Raw genomic sequence first — 21,470 nt, forward strand, 5'->3', positions numbered from 1 at the left:
TGTAGTGCCTATATACTGACCGACCATGGTTAACTATTGGCGATTTCAATGTTGTACTCAAGATCGATGAAAAGAAGGGTGGCAGAATTCCTCTTAGAGCTGCTTCTGATGAGTTTTTTTTCCCGCCACTAATAGTTGCCACCGCAAGAAAGCAAAATTTATAAAGGGTTAAATTTTCTTGGTGTAATAATTGAAAGGGGAGATTCAGAGTTCTCTGTAAGTTGGATCGAGCCTTTTTCAATCAAGCATGGGAGGATAAGTACCGAGGTTGGACATACAAGGTCGGGGGTAGATATAGTTATGATCATTCCCCTCTCTTGGGAATGAGTTACTCCATTCCTAAACCCCAAAATGCTCCGTTTAGATTCAATAAGATGTGGATCAGTCATCATTCCTTCAATGATATGGTGAAAGCTAGCTGGGAGGGGCATATTATTAGTACTCCTATTTTGAGGTTTTCCCAAAAGTTGAAAAGACTAAAAGCAGACATCAAGGTGTGGAATCATCAAGTATTTGGTAATATAAATAATTAGGTGAAAAAGTTACAATCTGAGTTTAAAGTATGTTAGTTGGCAGCCGATGCAAATCCAGAAGATTGTGAGCTTCTTGCAGAGTTGGAAACTAAAGAAAGATGTTTAATCAATTCATAATCAAATAGAGCAGTTTTATTGAAACAAAAGAGCAGGTCCAAAGATATTAAAGAAGACAGTCAGAATACTGCCTACTTCCATAAAATGTGCCAGATCAAACAAACCAAGCAGATGATTGTGGAGGTCAAAACTGAAACTGGCGAGTTGATTACCAACCAAAGTGATATCCAGAACCATTTTGTCAAGTTCTTTGAGAAGAGATTTACAACTGGTTCTACTCAAAGAAGTGATTGGTTGTTGAGCCTCATTCCTGAACTAGTTACAAGTGAAGACAATGACAGGCTGTGTAAAATTCCAGATGAAGCGGAAATCAATTTGGTGGTGCATGCTATGAAAGGAGATAGTTCCCCTGGGCCCGATGGATTCCAAGGGTGCTTCTATCACAGCTATTGGAAAATCATAAAAGCAGACCTTTGCAAAGTAGTCATCTCTTTCTTTAATGAAGCGTATATGCCAATAGGAGTGAATAATTGTTTTATTGCCTTGGTGCCGAAGGATATAAATGCAAATAAGGCTTCCTAGTTTAGGCCTATTTGCATGAGCAATTTTCTGGTGAAAATTTTGTCTAAGATTATGCAATTGAGGCTAAAGGAAATTGTGTGCAAATTAGTCTCAAAGGAGCAAGCAGGTTTCATTCAAGGAAGGTCCGTTCAAGCAAGTATTGGAATGGCGTCAGAGATGATAAATGCAATGCACAAGAACAAACAAGGAGGATCTATGGGTATGAAAGTGGACATTTCTCAGGCATATGATACGCTCAGTTGGGAATTTTTGCATGATGTGCTCGCTAGATTTGGGTTCGATGATAGGTGGATATCCTGGGTGCGGGTGTTGCTCAAGTCCGCAAAGATTTCAGTGCTTGTGAACGGAGGTCCATGTGGCTTTATAGGAGTGGGAAGGGGTCTCAGGCAAGGAGACCCCCTATCTCCTCTACTCTTTGCCATTGCTGAAGATACTTTAAGTAGAGACATTAACCACTTAAGGACATGAAGTTGATTAAGCCACTTTGTACTGCCAAAGGGGTTCATAGCCCCTCTCATTTACTCTTCACTGATGATATATTCCTCTTCATGAATGGGGATATCAAGGATATTGAATGTGTGTCAGAACTTCTTGAAGTGTACCAACATGCAGCTAGCCAAGTCATTAATAAACAAAAGAGCAAGCTTTTCTTTGGTGGGTTGAATGCTACTAAAAGAAACGAGATCTCCGATGAACTGGATATACAAGAAGATGCTCTTTCAGAGAAGTACCTTGGAGTTCCTTTAGTGCAAGGCAAAGTGAAATCAATGGTGTTTGGCACCCTGGTGGATAAAATAAAAAATAGTATTACTTCGTGGAGAGGTAAACTTCTGTCTTTTCATGGTAGAGCAACCTTGATTAAATCAGTTCTCACTAGTATCCCAGTTTATAACATGAGCATATACAAATGGCCACCAAGTATCATCAAGCAAGTTGAGACTATGTTAAAGAATTTTCTATGGACTGGAAACCCCTCAACTAGCAGGGCAAGCACTATTTCTTGGGCAAGAGTATGTAAACAAAATGAAGAAGGAGGGTTGGGGATCCAAAGACTGAAGGAAATTAACCTGTCTTTGCTTATGAAAAATGCATGGCATATCCTTACGGCAGAAGACGATTTCGCAAAGTATATGAGAAGCAAATATTTCACTAAGGATGGTGAGATGATTAGCTATTATGTAAAGTCTTCTATATGGTATGGTATTAAGTGGGCAATGAAGGAGCTGCTGCCCAAATGCCAATGGGTCATTGGCAATGGTCAGAAAGTGGATGGACATATGGAGAGATGGGTGGATCAATAGTGTGTCCCTTAAGCAAGCTTTAAATATCTCTCCTATGGAGTTGAGAGGATGCAGAGCCAAAGTTGAAGACCTTATTGTAAATGGGAACTGGGTTATACCAGATATTATACAAGAAGTGATTGAACTTGCAGGATTCAATGTTGCCTCCCTTGCTGAGCCTGATGTAACTAAAGATGATCATCTTGTATGGACTCCTGATCTAGGTGGTGAGTTCAAGGTGAAGTCTGCCTTTGAAGAGATTAGAGTAAAAAGAGAAAAGAATAGTTGGCATTCTCATATTTGGAACTCCCATGTGCCAGTAAAGACTGCATCCACGGCTTGGAAATTGATAACAAATGCTGCGGCGGTGGATGTCAACGTTCAGAGGAAAGGTGTCCACTTAGCATCAAGATGTTATGTATGTTACACTCATGAAGAAAGTCTGAGTCATCTTTTGTGGCACTGTGAGCATGCTCAAACAGTTTGGAAGTGGGTGGCCTCTAAATTTGAGTTTAGATTATATTGCTCTTCCTTCACAGAAGTCATTAGTGCTTCTAAGTCTAGAAGCCCTATGATTAAACAACTCTGGGATGTCGTTGTCACTTCTACCATGGTAACACTATGGCACCACCGTAATTTGATATATCATGAAGAAAAGGCAGTTAACTTCAACCTATGCACTGCGAGAATAAGAAGAATGGTTAGGGCATCTGCTATGTTGATAACTGGGCACTCCTTCCATAGAATGGCAGATCGGAGGATCATGACTTCATGGAATCTCTTGGTACTCCTACTAAAAGCCCCCCGTATTAGGAAATGTTGGTGGACTTCACCTACAGAACACACAGTTAAGATTAATTGTGATGGATCGGCAATCAGAAATCCCGTCCTACGGGATTGGTTCTACTTTCCGGGTTGCTTCGGGAGATTTTCTGCTCGTTATGTGGAGAAAAATAGGTGTCAACACGAACTATATGGCTGAGTGTTTAGCCATCGTAGAGAGTGTGGAGATAGCTATTCAAAGAGATTGGAAGAATGTGTGGGTCGAATCAGATTCAGTGGCAGCGGTTTCGGCATTTGGGTCAGGCAAACTTCCATGGCAAATTAAGGATAGATGGAACAAATGTAAATCTGCAATGCACCAGCTCATGATCACATCAACTTGGAGGGAAGTGAACTTCTCGGCAGATCAAGCGGCAAAAAAAACAACAACTATGTCTTATGAGTCCCGTTTTCTGTATCATGGCAAGCCTCCATGGTTATATAAATGGGAAGCTTGTACAAGTACTTACTTTAGATTCGACTGAATGGGTGAGGTGCTTGAAGAAGTGTTATATTGGAGGCCTACCTAGTAAGGTTGCAATTCACTTTCACTCCCTCAAATACTATTACCTATGCCAGTATCATATTGTGATTCTGGTTTTCTTTTTTTTCTTTTACACTTTTACTTTCTGTAATTTCCCTCCCCTTTTTTCTATACTTAATACAATTCTCAGCTCACTTAGCCAAAAAAAAAAAAAAAAAAAAAAAAAAAAAAAACATTGAACACATTTTTGCACTTGGCTAAGGAGCCAAATTTTATAGTTATGAAAGCACACTTTCAACCACTGTACCAACAATGCATTATGATCTTCCTCAATGCATTCCCTATAGTATCAACTACATTATGAGATTACCAAGCAGCATTTTGATACATAAGGAACTCGGGGGGATTTATGAAACTATATACTCATAAATGATTATTTTTCTCCATTAGGAAAGTAGAATACATCCAATAATCGATTACAAAAATTAGTAAAAATACATTTTTCAAGATATAGTTAGCCAAGTTAGTAGAAATACAATTTTTCCTTTCAACTTATCGTTGATTATGAGGACAGCATGGTCTAGATTTACCTTTACTTCGCATCATTACTTGTGTCCGAAACTATAAGGTGTAGTAGTAGTAGTCATGGTATAGAACAAACTACGAAAAGACTGTGGATGGATCTAATTCTTCTGAAGCAGTCTCTTTAATATCTTGAATCATCTTTAACACCTGCCACATAGTTGGCCTCTGCTCTGGTGACGTTCGATTACACGCTGTTGCTATCCCAAGAAGCATTGCCAGCCATTTGTCTTCACCACCTTCCTCTTCTCTTGCATGCCTGACCCATTTTAGAAGATCTGCTGGCATCAGGAAAGGATGCTGTGATGGGGGTTTGCTGGTGAGAAGCTCCAGCAATAAAACACCAAAAGCATAAACATCAGACTTGGAGGTGGCTCGTGTACTAGATTTCCGAACCTCCGGGGCTCTATATCCAGCTGAGTCTGTGTCTTCTTCACAAGAGGTGTTGAAGAGTACTGCAAGGCAGTAGTCTGTAAGACATGCCTCAAAGTCATTACCGAGTAGAACATTGGTGGCTTTGAGATTGCCATGCACGAGGCTCGATGCTTGGTGGATGTAGGCAAGGCCCTGTGCTACATCCTCTGCAATCTTCAAGCAAGACGTCCAGTGAAGAGGCTTGGCTCTTGTTGATCTTAATCCTGTCAGACACAAGAATTTATCAAATAGTGAAGCAGTACAACAGAGCTATGACCGAGTTGCACTTATGTGAACTTACTTGGAATATAGTGCATTGTACAATTACAAACCTAAGCACAATACATGTGTAACATGTATATATTCAGTAGACCTTCTACACAATAATAGAACTAATCAAAAAATTGTTAAAATGCAAATTCGTTATTACGGGTAGTTCCTACAAAGGGCTTTGTTTCACAAATAAAATACCAAGAAAATTTCCTTTCCATAGTGCTGATGCTGGCGTCAGATGACCTGGTTGAATTATATAAAATTTATAAATGAAAGCATGCTTGGCATCAGTTTGTTTAAGATCCACCAGAAGACCATAAGAAATAAGGTGATAGTCATCAAATTGAATTGACATGCCACAGATTTGACTTCTACAAACATTTTGTGAACCTCCTAAACATACCCTACAGACAACCATCCTCATATGTTTTGAACAAAATTCTTTCTTTAGTCAGTGAGCATAAGCTTTTCATTCTTAGAACTGCTTTACATCACCACATCATGAATATCATGTAGGAATCTGTCTTTTTATTTGCAAAAGAAAAACATGCAGATTCTCCCTACCTTTTTATGGATAGAACTATAGGAAGGGGAAGACAGAGGAAGGGAACATAACTTCTAGGCAGAGAATGCAAAATGTTGATGTTTCTAATCCATCTCAATCCAGCACCCATGCATAAACATTACATGGTGCTTGTAAAGCACGAGACCATAGTTATGAATTTAGTATCATTCATTGAAATTGAAACTAATATCATCCTTATGTCAAAAATAATCCTATCCAGTTTTGAGGCATCAACCTATCATAACATATATCAGTTGGTATCAATCCTAATTAAAGTGGTCTACATAAAGAGCTGGAAGTATATGAAAATATTCGTTATCTCCGAGTGGATTTGTTGTCAGATGGGCATAGAACGGGCAAAACACAAATCAAATTTGTGCTTTCACTGGTGCCATTGACCCTCTGATGGTGTCCCTTTAGTGCTTTTATGCTTGCCATTGCCTAAAAGAAGGCATTGTTGCTAAGAGACCAATCCTTATCTCTCTAATTCCTAGTAGTGACTTTTGAGCAGGATAGCACCAACAATTGACGAAAAGAAACAGTTAATGGAAGGCGGCCTAAAAAGGGGATGATCTTTTTATGACCAACCAACCCATCCTGGGTCAGACAACTGAGTAACTAAAACTAAAGCAATGAGTGAGTTAACACGAAAATACCATGTATCAACGAAAAAAGACTTCCATTGCTTTGATACTCATAGATAAGTAACTTCTCTTCCTTAGCCTGAAAATAAGCTTTAAGTGGAACCAAATTCGGGTGCCGAAGATCGCCAACAACTTGAATAAGCCTCTCAAACACTTCTTGACTTGCATTTGCAGTTTTATTAACATCAAGACGTTTAACACAAACAATCAAATTATTATCCAAAACAGCTTTATAAGTGGTCCCAATTGATCCTCTTCCAAGCATTTCAGCTGAACCAGTCATCAATTGATCTAATGAATAAACCTGCTGTTCACCTCCACAAAACACTAAATTCCCACTTTTCTTCGTATCCATTTCCTTCACTTTCAATTCCAACTCACTATTCTCTTCTACATGTACAGAAGTAGAAGTAGATTCAGAAGACAGTAATGTCAATGGCACTGAAACTTTCTGCCTTCTTCTTCTTTTCCTCACAACCCAAAAAATACTCAAAACAAAACCAATTACTAAAACAATCCCAACTAAAAAACCCAAAACTAGACCAACTTTATTGTGCTTTTTAACTAATGGGGGTGATGAGAAACCTCCTTTTAACTGTTGGGTCTGCCCCATTGTCTTGGGTGGCGGCGCCGACGCATTCCATGGCGCAAAAAATGGGGACTTTGATGCATTACAAACCTTGTTTATAATCTCACCACATAGCAAAGGATTGCGCGAAAACGCAGAGGCATCAAATTTTAACAAAGCAAGTGTTACAGGCACTGCACCAGTGAAATTATTATCAGAAACATTGAAAATTAGAAGAAGAGATTGGTTAAATGGAGGAATAGTTCCATTGAACCGGTTTGAATTCAGTTTAAGATAGTAAACCCAGTCTAAACGAGTTAACTCACTGGGAACTGAACCAGTGAAGTTATTGTAAGAAAGATCTAGTATTTGAAGTCTAGAGAGAAATATAACTGAAAATGGGAAGTACCCAGAGAAGGAATTGTGATTAAGAAAGAGAGATTTAAGATTAATGAGTGACGAAAGATTTGGAATTGGTCCAGTGAGTGAGTTGTTTTGTAAACTTAGAACTCTAAGTTGGTCCAGTTTACTCAGTGTGTTGGGTTCGAAAATGCCTCCAAGATTGAAACTTGGTAGAATGAGTTGTACTACTTTGCCATGAACACACTTCACTCCTTGCCAAAGACAATAGTCATAACGTTTGTGTAATGTGAATGGGAGTTTGTTTTGTAAATCAGCTTTTGATTTGAAAGCTAGTAGTGATAATGCATCAGAAGGTATTATTGAGTTTACTACAAGTGTGGAAGATGATGAAAAAGGAAGAGAGAGAATGAGAAGTTTGAGTATGAGAGGAAACGAGTACATTTTTTCATGGGGGTGTTTTTTCTTCTGCATTGAAACTTGGAAGTAAAAGTTTGTGTAAGAACATGAGAATATCAAGATTACACAAAGATGAAGCAGCAGAGTGTACAATACTGGTGAGTGGCTGCTAAATCCAAAGAGTTTTTGTATTTTTTGTATTGGACTATTGGTGAATGAGAGGAGACTGCAATGACAACTTTTTAGTCTTACACTCTTACCAACAGATATAGTCAAATTAATTACCAAAAAAAAAAACAGATATAGTCAAATTAATTACCAAAAAAAAAACAGATATAGTCAAATTGACTGAAGTGAAAACCTAGTAATGCAGCAGGAGATGTTTTAGAAATTTTGATTGGTCTCTAAAACTCTATTCATTTCATAGTTCAAATTTAAAAAAGAAAAAAAAAAACATATACTGAGTTACTGATATTGTAACTTGTCGGGTTTTTCAGATCCTAGCAGATATTGTTATATTTCATTATTTTGTGGCTTTTTCTACCGTAGTTGGCTAGTTGGCTTCCTATGCATTTCAGCGAAGAAGTGCCGACATCAAAGTGTTTGGACTCGAGATCTCTACAATCGGGTATAGAAATCATTTCTGTAACTGTGTTATCTCGCCGTTGATCCGAATTCAAAATATGTGTGTGCCTCGATACCTGTGTGTGTGCTCCAAAATGTGTGTGTGTGCATCGAGATACGAAATGTGTGTGTGTGGTACAGAAATCAATCTCTGTACCCGGTTATAAAGGAACTGGACTCAAAGTGTTTTTGCTAATCTACACATCTTACCTATACTTGCAATGCGTGCCCTATTATGGTGTTATCATAGTTGGTGATTTCATTTCAAACAGAATCTCATAATTCCGTTGAATATTTCAGTTTCTTAAAAAATTGGAATTATATGTTAATTGTTGAAAAATTATAAATTTCAAAATATATTCGGAATATATCTGAATATTGTATGGAATTTCAGTTTTTTGAGTTGTCGGAATTCCAAAAATTTCAAAATCTTGAAATGATACCAGGGGCGGCATGAATGTGTGGTTGACGAGCTCTATCACTTGGTGGGTAAGTGGTAAGCCTAACTGGTTTCAAAGGGCGCTCCTTATGTTGGTTGTTTAGAAAGACATTTCCACGCAAATCAATTTCTTTGACGAGGACATATTATAGCAATTTCCTTAGGAGGAACATTACATCTTGTCATTGTTTTAGTTAAGCTACATGCCGATCCAAGTTTTGAGTTATTTAATAGGTAAACAATAGCTAATTAGCTATTCGGCTATTCCATCCAATTTGAATCTTATAATTCTTTATATAGTCTAGTCTGTAACCTCTATATATGGCTTAGTTTATTTATGTAGCAGATCCACATACGCTAACAGTACAGGCAATTTGAACTTATAGTTAGTCCTTAGTGAGAGCCATGTGAACCATAAGTCCAGAATTTTAAGAATAAGTAAAGCCATACCTTTTTGTGTGGTGTGATATTTATTTGTAGCGAGTTGTTGTTATGTTGTCACGCTCGCACCTTAATGTTACTCCGTGAATCAGTAAGTATCAGAAGTCAGACAGCAAGAATAGTTCAAATCAAATCAATCAAAAACTTTCATAATTCGTTGAGAGAAAGATACTGTTGGAGCGACTTCTGAACTATCTATTGGATTTTAGTGGAAATAGTCGTGCTCAAGTTTTTAACATATGCAGTGTTATCTCAAGGCTGTAGTAAGTTAGTAACTAGTAAGTGTGGCAGTGTTGGGCGGCAAAATGTAACTCCTGAATAAGCTCTGCAGCTTTAAATTCTGTTCCGGTACATATAAGTTTTGGGGCCACTCTATTCATTTCCAGGTAGTTTTGAGTTGGATCATTGGATGTCCTAAATTCAACATATTCCAACTCCAGATAGTTTTGAGTTTGAGAATTTGATGTCCTATATATAAGTTCAATATTCTAACTCCAAAGAATAGAAGTTGAAGTTTCATAACTCCATCTTAGAACCAATTTAAATAGTATTTTGACTGAATCTTTCCCGTTTTCGCTATGTACTCCTATGAAGTACATGTACATCGATTATTAATTACCGAAAACTATTGAAATTTATTGCAAATTATGAGGTAGGTTTTGTAAAGTAAATCTTTTAGAGAGTGAATTTGTGGAAAAACATGTTCACAAAGAGCAATTTCTCATTAGTCCAAATATTTTGTGGGCATATAAACAGGTTTTTTGGACAAATAAATAGTTTTTCTGAACAACCTCTCCACCAATAAACACATTAGGTTTCGTAGACAACAAATAATTGTATGTCTACAAAATTATTCTCAATCTTTTATTAAATGTTCAAGTTTTTTAGGCATGACGAATATTGACGACATTGAGATCATCATTGGCAAACATCACAACCTGACTCCCAACTTCCCAAGAGATAGTTACATTTACTGATTTACTAGATGCTCTCATATAAAGTTACTGGAAGTCGGGTTTAGTTAAGTGCAGAACAGTGTAAAAGAAATAATAATAATAGGTTAATTAAAAGTGGACCCAGTACCCATGAAATCCAGATTCTTCTGTGGCAAGGCTAATCGAAATAGCTGACAAAATGGGAATAATATGCGGTGGGCTAGCAACAACTCGTCGAGTAAGAGAGCTTTTTCTTCACTAAACTCTTTGGCGGGGTGCGGGAAGCCACCAGGATGGAAAGAGAGGAAGAACTATAGCACGACAATGACTTGGCTTGTGTATTTGTCTATCACCATTAATTTCCTCTTTATATATTTTTGTCTACTAATGGCCTATTATCAGTTATCACATCGTTGTCTCGTTATCTTTAGAGCATTATTAGAAAAGAAACTAAAAAAATGCCAAATTTTTGAACTAAACTAAACACCAAACTAAAAAAACACACAATTTTAGGAAAAATATTAAATTTTTGACATTAAATTACGCGATTTTGGATAAACCGCGTCATATAGCCCACGCGGTTTTCTCAACACTGCGCACTGAAGTCCATCTTAAAAGCCCAAATACACGCGGTTTTGGGAAAACCGCGGCGATGTGTGGCATATTAACTTTCTTATTTATTTTCTTTTCAAACCTCTCACACGGTTTTGGCAAAAACCGCGTCATAGAAACCCAAGCCCATGCGGTGTTAGAAAAACCGCACAGTTTTTTCAAACCCTCGTGAGAGATTTGATACAACACCAAAGTTGGAACCAAATTTTGGCCAATTTGGTGTTTTCATCAACATGTGACTCTCCTGAAGATGAAAAAACTACCAAATTATTAGAAAAATTTGGTGTTTAATGCTAGGAAAGTCTCACCTAACGAAAATGTGTTTCGAGGCCGACAATTATTGGGCTGGGCTGGGCTGGGCTGGAATCTGTGGGCAATTAGGCATGGACCAATGATCCTGAAAGTGTAGAACAGATGGGCTTGAGTTGAAGCATTTGAAACTCGGGTTGGGCTCGGGTTATATCTCAACCCAACCCAACCCAACCTGCCCGAGTTCCCTAGGAACAGATGGTCCCTTCCGGTCTGTATATGTATTACCAAAAACCGCGTATCTTTGAGAACATCTGAAGATTTGAAGAAAAATTGATTGATGGAATGAAAAGAAAAGAAAAGAAAGGTTATGAGAAATCTTGAAAAAGAATGGAAGAAGATACAGTCGAGAATAAAATAATAAGTTTGTCGTCAGAGAATAAAAAAAATGAGTTATTCAGTTGTATTCTTCAGCCTATAAGTCCAGATTCGGATCTCAATTATGTCGGTATTCGTCGTTTACTTCTTTACAAGAAAGCTCAGTCTGGTGTCGATCGTAGAAAGGTATACATTTGCCCGGTTCTTAACTTGTTAATCTAGATCTAAATACTCAATATATATGATTTTTACTTTTATTTTCAAGGATTGGAGGTGCAATGGGAAAGGATATGTGGCCTATCGTAATTACATCAGCAGACCAAGAAATTGGGAAAGTTTGTATACACAGAGTGGGCAAAGCACACCCGGACAGAGGTAACTGAATATGATCATGTATGGAAATTCTAATTTTATTTTATCGTTTAACTGCTCTACAAATTCATGTTTCCCTACGATTCTGACATCAGGGTAATTTACTGGTTGATGCATTCAGTGGGCGATGGGCACCATCTCCGGCTCCACTGTCTATGTTGTTTGAGGTGGAAAGTTGGAGCTCTAGCAGGGTATGTATGCATTGTTACGTGTAACTTTGTTTTCATCAGAATCCTTCCATTGACAAGACTTTGACTAACATGTTGTTTTAGTCTTCCTTGAACCTGTGGATAGCAGTTGTATTTTCCACTGTCATGTACATAATAATTTGTTACCCGTCATGCAGGATCTACGTGGCCTCAACCAAGCTTCTAGTCACCGTACAAGTTTCAGCTCGAGTTTAAGTGATTCTGATAGTCTACTTCGGAAGGTTGAACCAGCTTATTCCTTTGTGGGAATGCACTGTATTTTTGACACCTGTAAATCTTCAGGTGCTTTTCTGATTGATTTGGAAACTGTTAATTCTTTCATTGTTGATTTTTCTTAAGGCTGGATCATATGTGACGGGCAAGTTATTGTTTCAAACAATGCAAACTAATATGGTGTTATTTTCAGTGACGGTCTTGAAGTTTGGGCGCATGAGTTCGGATTTACTTGCATATGGTGCATCTGACGGAACCTTGACAGTTTGCAATGTCTCCCAGCCACCTTCAATTGTCAAGGAGTTGAGAGGCCATTCTAAAGATGTCACAGGTTGTACTAAGTAGTATTTTACTGATTTGGGAGTCCTTTCTTTAATTTTATTTGAATATTTTAGAGGATGGGTTTGTTTGTTTGTATGTTCTGTTTTGTTTTCAAAAAGTGATCTGGGGTTAGGAACTAATCAGAGGAAATTACAATCTAATATAGACCGTCCCTAAGCCATTTTCTACTATTAACAGTATGTTAACTAAGTTTTTATCTAGAGACGAACAAAGTCCCACACTCCCTACATTATCCTCTGAATCATCCCACAAGAAGTTCATCGTGTTGCAGTCAAGCCTGGAGACGGCAATTTGGGGTAGAAAAATAGGTTATATAATACTTGGAAAGAATTTTGATGAGAGCCAGGCGGACTACTGTCTGCCTAACAGTTAGCAAAAATATACCCTTCTACCCCTTGTAAGGCATCATGGATTCATTAGGGTAGACAAACCATGTTAAGTATTCAGGTATCATTGTGTATGCTTTAAAAAATTTAATGAAGAGAGGCAATCAGTCTTAACTTCCTTCTCGGAATAGATATTAGTAATGAGACTGAATGTTGTAATATTTGTTGCTTTAACCGCTGTAGGCAATAGACATACTAATATTTTACTAGTTATTATGACTCCTTTAGTAGAAAATGCACTAGAGATCTGAGTTTGGTGTTTGTTTATTATTTCTTTCTCTTTGCACATTATGATTCTAAGTTGCTAAGTTATGTACAGATTTTGACTTTTCATCCAACAATCAGTACATTGCTTCATCATCAATGGATAAAACAGTAAGAGTTTGGGAGATATCGAAAGGCCACTGCATGCGAGTAATATATGGGGTTTCTTCTCAATTATGCATTCGCTTTCACCCTGTGAGTACACACTAATGTTGATGTTTTTTACTTAAGTATATTCAAGTTATTTTCTGAGCTTCCACTTTGAAAGGGTTTTCCAGCTTTTCAGAAGTGCCGTCCAGCTGTTTGACATCTATCTTAATCTGCAGGTGAATAACAACTTCCTTTCAGTTGGCAATGCAAACAGAGAAATCACTGTAAGTACGAGTACTGCCTAACTTCTGCATATAATGGATATCTCGTTTGCTCATGATTTCTTATTTCTTTTTGTTTTTCCGTATATAAGGTTAATCCGTAAACAGCCAGTCACTTCCTGTCCTTTAGTAGTTGACTAGTTGGAATGTATTCCTTAATTCATAGTGCCATATGCCGGTGCGTATCTCATATCATACTATCAAAAAAAAAAAAAAAAAAAAGAGAGAGAGAGAGAGAGAGAGTACTTTGCTCTCCATCTTTGTTAGTGGTGGTTTGGTAGAAAGTCAAGGTTTTCAAAATGGCTGCAAAGCATACTTCAGAACCGACCAAATCAAAACTTTTTATGCTACAGGGAAGATTAATTGAATTGTTCTCTCTATCCTGTTTAACATTATAGAGTTTTTAATTGCATACTTTTCGCCTTGATTGTTCAATAAGATTGATTCCAGGTGATGAATTTCAGCACTGGAAGGATCATTAACAAAGCAACATTTGAGAATGGTATAACATCCATGGACAAGGATCATACTGGTCAGTTTATATTCTGTGGGGATGCTCAGGTTGGCTTATTTCCCTTCTGTTACTTGTTTGTTTGGTCCTGATATGAATTAATTATGAATTCTAATCTGGGTGAAACGCTTGCAGGGTTGTATATATAGTGTAACTATGAACTCCCACACAGGGTCATTATCTCGTTCCCACCGTCAGCGAATTAGCAGTAAGCGGAAATCTCCAATTACAACTGTGCAATATCGTACCTTTTCTTTGCTTGCGCGGGGTCCTGTGCTACTGGCTTGTAGTCAAGATGGAGACCTTTCTTTCTTCAGGTATAACTAATATTTTAGTCCGGAATATTTGCGTTTTCCTTTTTGATGAAGTATTCTCAACAACTAAAACATTGTATCTTGTAGTGTTGCCTTGGAGATAAAAGGTTACTTGACTCTCCGTTGTTCACTTAAGTTGGCTCCTCGAGTGCACAGTATACGTGCTTCCTTCTGTCCTCTGCTTTCTCTTGAAAAAGGAGAGTTCATAGGTCTGTATTAAATTGACATGCTTCATTTTACATGTTATGCATTTCTTTATAGACAATTGCTCGTAGATCTAACAAGACCTGTCCGATTTAGTTCACAGGTCTGGCCTGTTTGATGGTTAACATGCTTCATTTTACATGTTATTCATTTTTTCTATAGAAAGTTGCTTGTGGATCTCACAAGACTCGTCCATCCCAGATTAGTTGAAACACATCCAAACATTGTGTATTACAACAAGTGCGTACTTTGTTTTCATCTTCTACTTGTCATCTGTGGTTTCATTTTGGAAACAAGATTGCCAAAAATCATAAAAAATTGAAAACACTCTGCACAATGGAATTTCAAATAATAACTGGCACTTAATCTTCAAGAACTTAACCTATAGTGTTAAATCCTCATAATCTCCGGAAGAATGCAAATTAATGTGTGTTATCAACGTTGAGAAAAATGTATTTAGACATTCTTTGGTGCCCTCATTCAAACTTAACTGAGGATCATACAACATCATCTTCAATGATAACTCATTTGGAACCTCTGAATCTGCAGCAGTCTGGTCTTTCACATTTTCGAAAGAGGTGCACAAGAACACCATAAAAAGCTTGAAAGATCACATGGAAGGCCGTTAAGCATTAATGTCTAAACCTTTGAGCCTGAAGATTACTCTGTAGCTATTCATTTTCTCACTATTTTCGAATTTTAGTAGTCTAATATGTTTGCTGTGTTGAATATGAAGTTGCGGGAAGTGAGGATTCAAACGTTTACTTCTATGACTTTACTCGTCCTAAGCACACATGTGTAAACAAGCTGCAGGCATGTGTAACTATCGCTTCTCTTGCTTTCTCTTTATCAAGGATCTTTATAGTACTAAACAGGAGAGAACTCTTTTTCTGCAGGGCCATGGTTCTCCAGTTATAGGAATTGCTTGGAACCATGGGGAGAACTTCTTGGCTTCGTCTGATTCTGAGGGTACTGTAATTGTGTGGAAGCGAGCAAAGACAGGTTAATACAACTACATATGGGCACTGAAGGGTGAAAGTTCAGAGCATGGTGGATATAAAATATCCGTTCCCTTTTAGTTCTGTATAAGATGTACCAAAAACATAGGCAAATTTAGAATGAAATCCACCAATTTTCAAGTTAGCAAGCCAATTCCAAACGACAACGTTATGTAAGTTTAATGATCATAAACTTATTTGTGAATTTTGTTATGTATTCGTGGATCAAACAATTGCAATTCCACTTTTTTGTAGTTTTGGTAAGTGAAATTTCCAGTTACGAACTTACATTGCCCATTCGTCAACTCCCTATATTTTACATGACACAAGGGTAAAAGGAGTTAAGTGGCAGCAGGTTGATTTTTATTTTCCTTCTGACGTTCACAGCATAATGCGCAAAATCAGATAGAATTGTTTTGTTCAAAAAGGTTTAACATCATATCTAAAGAAGACAGACACTCTGTCAGCAGTTTCAAATTGACAAGGCAAGGGATCTAACATGGCGCTTGATTTCAGTTAGTTCGTTTGATGTAATAATTAGGCCACTCAATTAATATAAATACTTCCAGGGTTGCCTGCTTTGGATGGATAATTACACCAAATGCGAATTGGGCGGCAGGAGCAATTACAGTTCCACGGAAAGATAATAAGTGTTTAGTTTGAAAGAACTCATTGCAGACATAATAAAACTCGAAGACACGAGAAAACAGAAGAGGTTTAAGATATGAAGTCAGCGTTCCCTGCATAATGCTAGTGACAGCACGGAATTACTTCAGACCATGAAACTCGAAAAATCATTTCAGGGTCGTCATTAACAAATGAGACAATACCAAAGGTCCTGAAAACTAACGTATTACTATTATACAATCCACGTCGTGCATATGCAATCTTTATGTAAGTATGAAACTGAGAAGTAACATTATCAGCTGTTTAACTGCCATTATGCTTCTGGTGAATTTACAGTTTCAGGTACAGAATCTAAGGGCTTAGTCAAGTTGCTCGCCCCCTCCAGCTTGGCAGAGTCGTGAAAACTTAGGATGGGACCAAAAGTGTTTTACACTTGAGTCGGTGTAACCATTTAAACATAATGGCAACGCCCTTGAAGAATTGACATAGTGGTACAGCCTACAGGTGTTGCTTCAAGTTGTTCTGCCCCAAGTCTTTACTCCAAGCTGTCGAGACAGATTACAGTCTTGCAGAGAAACTAGACATGTATACAAAAGACCCTTTCAGGTGGATGAAGTTTTCAGAACCACTGCTTTATCCGAACCTTGGCACTTCCTTAAGGCTGCCCTTATCTCCTTTAGCATCTCATCAATTCTGTCCCCTTTTCTGGAAGAAGCATTTGTCAGTTTTACCCGAGAAAGAAACTTCCGAATGCAAAGCAACTGACAACTATTATGAATGCATTTAATCAAAGGAAATGCTCAATGTATTCTAGTGCCAAAAGAGCAAATTGCAACCGTAAAAAAATAGAGAGACAGATACGACAATTTAAGACAAGGTTAAAAACAAAAACAAGGAACTTACAATACACTAACGCCCACAACAGAAAGAGGTCTTGGATAGTCCTCAATTCCTTTTTCCTTGTCTCTTGTAAGAGGTTCCAAAGGTGTGCTTGCATTTTCACTCAGAAGAGGTAATGGTTGAACCACTTCCTGGAAAGTTCTTTTCGGCTTTGAAGGTGCACCTTTGCAGCCAATCATCGATATCTCTTCAACCAAAGAGGGCAACCTAACCCTTGCCTGAAGGAAACAATCAGCTGAGATAAATCATAACCATTAAAAAACAATTCAGGAAAATTTCTTTTTTTGGCCAACTTTCCATAGAGCATGAGGTTTTTGAAATCCCAAGGGTTCAAATATTTAAAGAAGCAATAACACTGAGACAAACCTCAGGAAGGTCAATTTTATTCAGCACCACAATATACGGTCTTTCAAGGTATTCAGGATTATACATCCGCAACTCCTGCAAGAGAAGATCCTAATTATAGTTTACTCAGTGCAAAAAAGAAAGATGTAACAGACACTTCAATGAAAGTACATACTTCTTTGACAGTTATGTAATCCTTTACAGGGTCCTCAGAAGCTGCATCAACAACATGAACAAGTAGCCTTGTCCTTCTCAGATGCCTCAAGAAATTACGACCAAGACCCTGCAATGAGAAGGTTTCGGATATGAACATATACACAAGGAGATCAGTAGAGCCAAATAAATACGGTGCAATACCTTCCCTAGATGAGCTCCTTCAATGAGACCAGGCAAGTCAGCTAATGTTGCTTCTGAGGAATACTTCCCTGCCCCCAAACTAGGATCGCCATCAAGACGTCCCAGGTTTGGCATTAACGTTGTGAAAGGATAATTGGCAATATCTGGTCTTGCAAGCGTGATAGATGCCAATAGAGTTGATTTTCCAGCATTTGGTAGTCCCTAGGACAATAAGTACAACTTTTAAACATGCAAAAAGAGGTATAACAAAACTGTTCGTTATCCAGTATTCATCCTCAAGTAAGTGCCTTCTAGCTTAGTTGGTAAAACCTTTGGGTGATGATACCAGAGGTCTGGGGTTCGAACCCTGCTACACACAATTGAGTTACTGATCTCTTTAAAAACAGGTTTGCCCACACATTTAGCTGATAAAAAAAAAAGTATTCATCCTCAATGTCAATTGACCATGGCCTACCCCTAGCATTCAAGTTGACCGTGGAAACCCAAATCAAACTAAAATATTTCAATATAAGAAATATAAGAAAATAGAAAGTCTGGAAGCTGCAACTAGAATCATCTAAATGAACAATTTAACTATATTTATTGTCATCAAACTAGTCCATGCAAATGCAAACTTAACTGTATCATTTGCAATAAACCAGATTTCAACCCATTAGAATATTCTAGTTCTTGTATCATTAGAATATTACGATAGATCTTTGTTGTATAATACATCAGTAATCAGATTACTGTAGAGTTGACATACGGATAACTTTGGTTTCTTTCATAAAGAAAAATAACTTGGCTCTTTGAAAGTCAGTAGTGTTGACCTCATGCACGGTAAGAAAAACTATCACAAGTGAAGAAGCAAATATTGCTAAAAATTATACAAGAACCAATAAATACAATGGTGTTTTCCAGCTTTAAAACAAAAAAGGAGGAACCGACACCAAATTCATCTTACCACTAGACCAACGTCAGCAACTACTCTTAATATCAGCTCCAAGCTGACCTCCTCCCCAGGCTGACCAAGAACAAAGACCTGCAATAAAATTTCATTGTCAAAATCATAGAGTTTCACATGATCCAACAAATCATATTGAATTTATGATTTAAATTTCAAGGCCATTATATTCATAAAATATGTAAATGTATCGAACAAGGAATAAGATCTTACCTTGTCATTTTCGTCTCTGATGACATTAGATGTTAAATCCGTCAATTTTTTCCTTCTATGTTCAGGCATCTCTAACAGGCTAATCTGCCACAAAGAAAATTCAAAATAAAAATAATTTACAGACAGTGCTTGATTAAGAAGCACATGTACAATTGAAAAATATGGGTAACTTGTTGGTTAGGACTTAGGAGGCTTATATTTCCTTAGGCCAACGAAGTTGAGGAGATCAGGGATATACTTATGATTATTAATGCCGGATGAGGGGATGTCAAGTAAGGAAATTCAGTACTGTGAGGTATATGTTTCATTTTCGATGTGCTTCTTTCTTTCTCCTCTACGTGTCTAAAGTTATCTCAACCCATTTCGATCTTTGCTATATATGATCCCACACACACACACAATATTCCACTGGGTGAATTTTCTTGCAACGATAGTGTTTAGTATTATAAAAATAGATTAGAAACCAACCAATCAAAAAGGAGAATGAGATTAAAAAAATAAAAAGACTCACGCCTCCTTGTCCACCTCTGGCGACCAAAACTTCATCACCAGGATTTGCTAAATCTGCCAAAGTTGTCCCTTTCTTACGCTTTACAACAGTACCTGTAACAGATATGGATATCAAAGAATGTCAAGAATCCAAACATGGAAAGAAAGAAACAAATGCAAGACGAAAACCTATTGTCCTAAACCGAAATTCACAAACCTGCAGGCACAGGAATACGCAAAGTTGGCCCAGCGAATCCATCATGCAATTGGGAGGTCAAAACACCCATAGCATCAACATTTCCACCACGCTTTGCATTATACCGTTTCTTCTTATGAAATTCCAATAAGGTGTCTTTTCCTTCATCTGCATAAATGACTACATCTGCCCCGTGTCCACCCATGGGAAGAATAAGCGACCCGTCTGAATTCCTCTTGTACAAACCTTTTCTTTTCTTTTCTTGATCATTTTTTCCATGAGACGACTTTGAAGATACTTTTGGGGTAGGCATACTAAGAATTGCACCATGCCCTCCATCGCCAGAGCGGACAGTAATAAATACTTGGTCAAAGTACTTGTGAGGCTCCTTTATCAATGTGTACGGATCAGAAGTAGGTTCCTCTTTCACCTTGGCAACTCGACATTTAAGCAACTGATATCCAATGTTTTGAGAACGGTTATTCGGCCAATCAACTCTGCACATTCGCGATATTAAGATGAGGACACTTATTAGACCACAAGAACAAGACTAGGTACTAAACTTGAGTTCTGAAATGGTCATTCTTTTGAAAGAATTATATATGTTAATGAAATAAAGAGAGTTTGAAATTTGAGTATTGATAGTACCTTTGGAGAAGAGGAAGACGAGCAGTTAAGAAAGAGTTAAAGGGTTCTTCTTTACGAAGTTGTTTCAGGTTCAGAGACGAAGAGAATTGAGTTACTAGATAAGCCATTTTCAGTTCAACTGTGGAAGCCCCAACAGTCTAAACACTCAAAACTGGTAGTTCCCGATATTTCGTTAGGAATTTCGATTTTCAAAGGATCGAAGGTTAGCGGGATTTCGAGAATAGATACATCTAGTATGACTACAGGTGGTGTTTTTGATGTTCATACTGTAGGGGAGTGATATTCTCTATACAGCACGCGCTTAGCATAGTGGAACTAAGGCACCGACCTGTGATATCAGGTCGCATCCACGAGCCAACAACGCGCCACAAGACAGATCGCATCATCACGCGAACTACATCGGCAAAGACACATACTCCCTATCCATAAGCAATCATGATCGACGGAGTATTACTGCACTAATCCTCGACCGGATCACATCGACGACGCCAAGCTACTTGCTTTCGGTCATCACTCCTCATCATCACAGCCAGACCTATGTAGATATTTCTCACATGCTCCCATGATCCACACCCCACGTTGGTGATATCCTACACGTGGAGGGGGTGAGGATACACTCGAATCTCTATAAATACCACTCTATGAACTACGCGGACGATTCTACTCCGAGCCCGGCCCCGAGAGAGATCGTGGCGGCAGCTAAGCTCCAAAAAGCGAACTTCGGTCTCACCCATATATTCATATCGGTCCCGACCGCTTGTAGAGGAATAACACATCACACCTTTACATTGGCGTAGCCGTCGTGGTCTCGATTACTTGAGAAACCAAACCACTTTCACACTAATCGGTAACAAAAACCAAAAGATTCTCAAGCCCACGAAGCATGGTAAGCCTCGGCTCAATTCAACACTTTGGCGGGCCGGTAGGAACAATGAATCGAACAAATTGCCCAACTCGGGCAAGAAAACGCCACGTTACGTGCACAAGTAGATACACAAAGCCCACTAGCGGCACAATCAGACGACGGCGTCATCAACGTCGGTCCAACGATCACCGAGCTAAACCAAAGGCTCGACAAGAATGCGGTCAAGAAGGATTCCACCATGATAGTGCAGAAAATGTTGAAAACCTATCGCCAGCATCTCCATTTCTTTGCCGAAGTACTTCACAAGGTCTCCCTCGGACTTTGTCCAACCACGGTTCCCACTATATGACGGGTCGCACATGCCCAGCCAACATATAGCACGATATGCTCAAAGCCTTGCACTATCTGGCCCCGAGTTCGACCATCTACGATCGCGAGGCTCTTTCCGCCAAGAAGCTTGAA

At 38.2% G+C, this 21,470-nt stretch overlaps 5 protein-coding genes across 9 annotated transcripts; 3 read left to right on the plus strand and 2 right to left on the minus strand.

Moving 5' to 3' along the window:
- The first annotated feature begins 1,223 nt into the window (after positions 1-1,223).
- On the plus strand, positions 1,224-1,640 carry LOC147519676 (secreted RxLR effector protein 78-like). The gene has a single exon (XM_086594168.1). The coding sequence runs from the start codon at positions 1,224-1,226 to the stop codon at positions 1,638-1,640; it is 417 nt and encodes a 138-aa protein (XP_086450294.1).
- An 867-nt stretch (positions 1,641-2,507) lies between these two features.
- On the plus strand, positions 2,508-3,434 carry LOC147519677 (uncharacterized). The gene has a single exon (XM_086594169.1). The coding sequence runs from the start codon at positions 2,508-2,510 to the stop codon at positions 3,432-3,434; it is 927 nt and encodes a 308-aa protein (XP_086450295.1).
- Positions 3,435-4,164: 730 nt separating this feature from the next.
- LOC147519678 (putative inactive receptor kinase At5g67200) lies at positions 4,165-7,801 on the minus strand. Its single transcript, XM_086591237.1, has 2 exons — positions 6,249-7,801; positions 4,165-4,978 (listed from the first exon to the last, which is right to left on the minus strand). The coding sequence occupies exons 1-2, from the start codon at positions 7,636-7,638 to the stop codon at positions 4,419-4,421; spliced, it is 1,950 nt and encodes a 649-aa protein (XP_086447363.1). The 5' UTR covers positions 7,639-7,801; the 3' UTR covers positions 4,165-4,418.
- A 3,308-nt stretch (positions 7,802-11,109) lies between these two features.
- On the plus strand, positions 11,110-15,713 carry LOC147519679 (Transducin/WD40 repeat-like superfamily protein). 4 transcript variants are annotated; one of them, XR_015212324.1, is made up of 13 exons: positions 11,146-11,427; positions 11,507-11,616; positions 11,735-11,804; positions 11,960-12,104; positions 12,229-12,366; positions 13,083-13,222; positions 13,354-13,401; positions 13,849-13,959; positions 14,045-14,226; positions 14,311-14,432; positions 14,590-14,667; positions 15,164-15,240; positions 15,324-15,570. XR_015212324.1 is itself a non-coding variant. In XM_086591240.1 (12 exons), exons 1-12 carry the CDS (start codon positions 11,254-11,256, stop codon positions 15,432-15,434), a joined length of 1,428 nt encoding a protein of 475 aa, XP_086447366.1. In that variant the 5' UTR covers positions 11,110-11,253; the 3' UTR covers positions 15,435-15,713. The 4 variants fall into 4 exon arrangements, 2 of the variants coding, with proteins under 2 accessions (XP_086447366.1, XP_086447367.1); XM_086591240.1 differs by lacking the exon at positions 14,590-14,667 and having other exon boundaries at positions 11,110-11,427; positions 15,324-15,713; XM_086591241.1 differs by lacking the exon at positions 14,590-14,667 and having other exon boundaries at positions 11,139-11,427; positions 11,709-11,804; positions 15,324-15,713.
- A 546-nt stretch (positions 15,714-16,259) lies between these two features.
- LOC147519680 (putative GTP-binding protein OBGC2) lies at positions 16,260-20,312 on the minus strand. Of its 2 annotated transcripts, none has more exons than XM_086591238.1 (10): positions 20,144-20,312; positions 19,517-19,992; positions 19,322-19,413; positions 18,811-18,894; positions 18,598-18,675; positions 17,655-17,855; positions 17,473-17,580; positions 17,319-17,393; positions 16,956-17,170; positions 16,260-16,757 (listed from the first exon to the last, which is right to left on the minus strand). In XM_086591238.1, exons 1-10 carry the CDS (start codon positions 20,248-20,250, stop codon positions 16,655-16,657), a joined length of 1,539 nt encoding a protein of 512 aa, XP_086447364.1. In that variant the 5' UTR covers positions 20,251-20,312; the 3' UTR covers positions 16,260-16,654. The 2 variants fall into 2 exon arrangements, with proteins under 2 accessions (XP_086447364.1, XP_086447365.1); XM_086591239.1 differs by having other exon boundaries at positions 16,260-16,752; positions 20,144-20,302.
- Between the last annotated feature and the right edge of the window lie 1,158 nt (positions 20,313-21,470).

The sequence above is a fragment of the Coptis chinensis genome, chromosome 2 (assembly GCF_015680905.1).
Source record: "Coptis chinensis isolate HL-2020 chromosome 2, ASM1568090v1, whole genome shotgun sequence".
Taxonomy (NCBI): Eukaryota; Viridiplantae; Streptophyta; class Magnoliopsida; order Ranunculales; family Ranunculaceae; genus Coptis; species Coptis chinensis.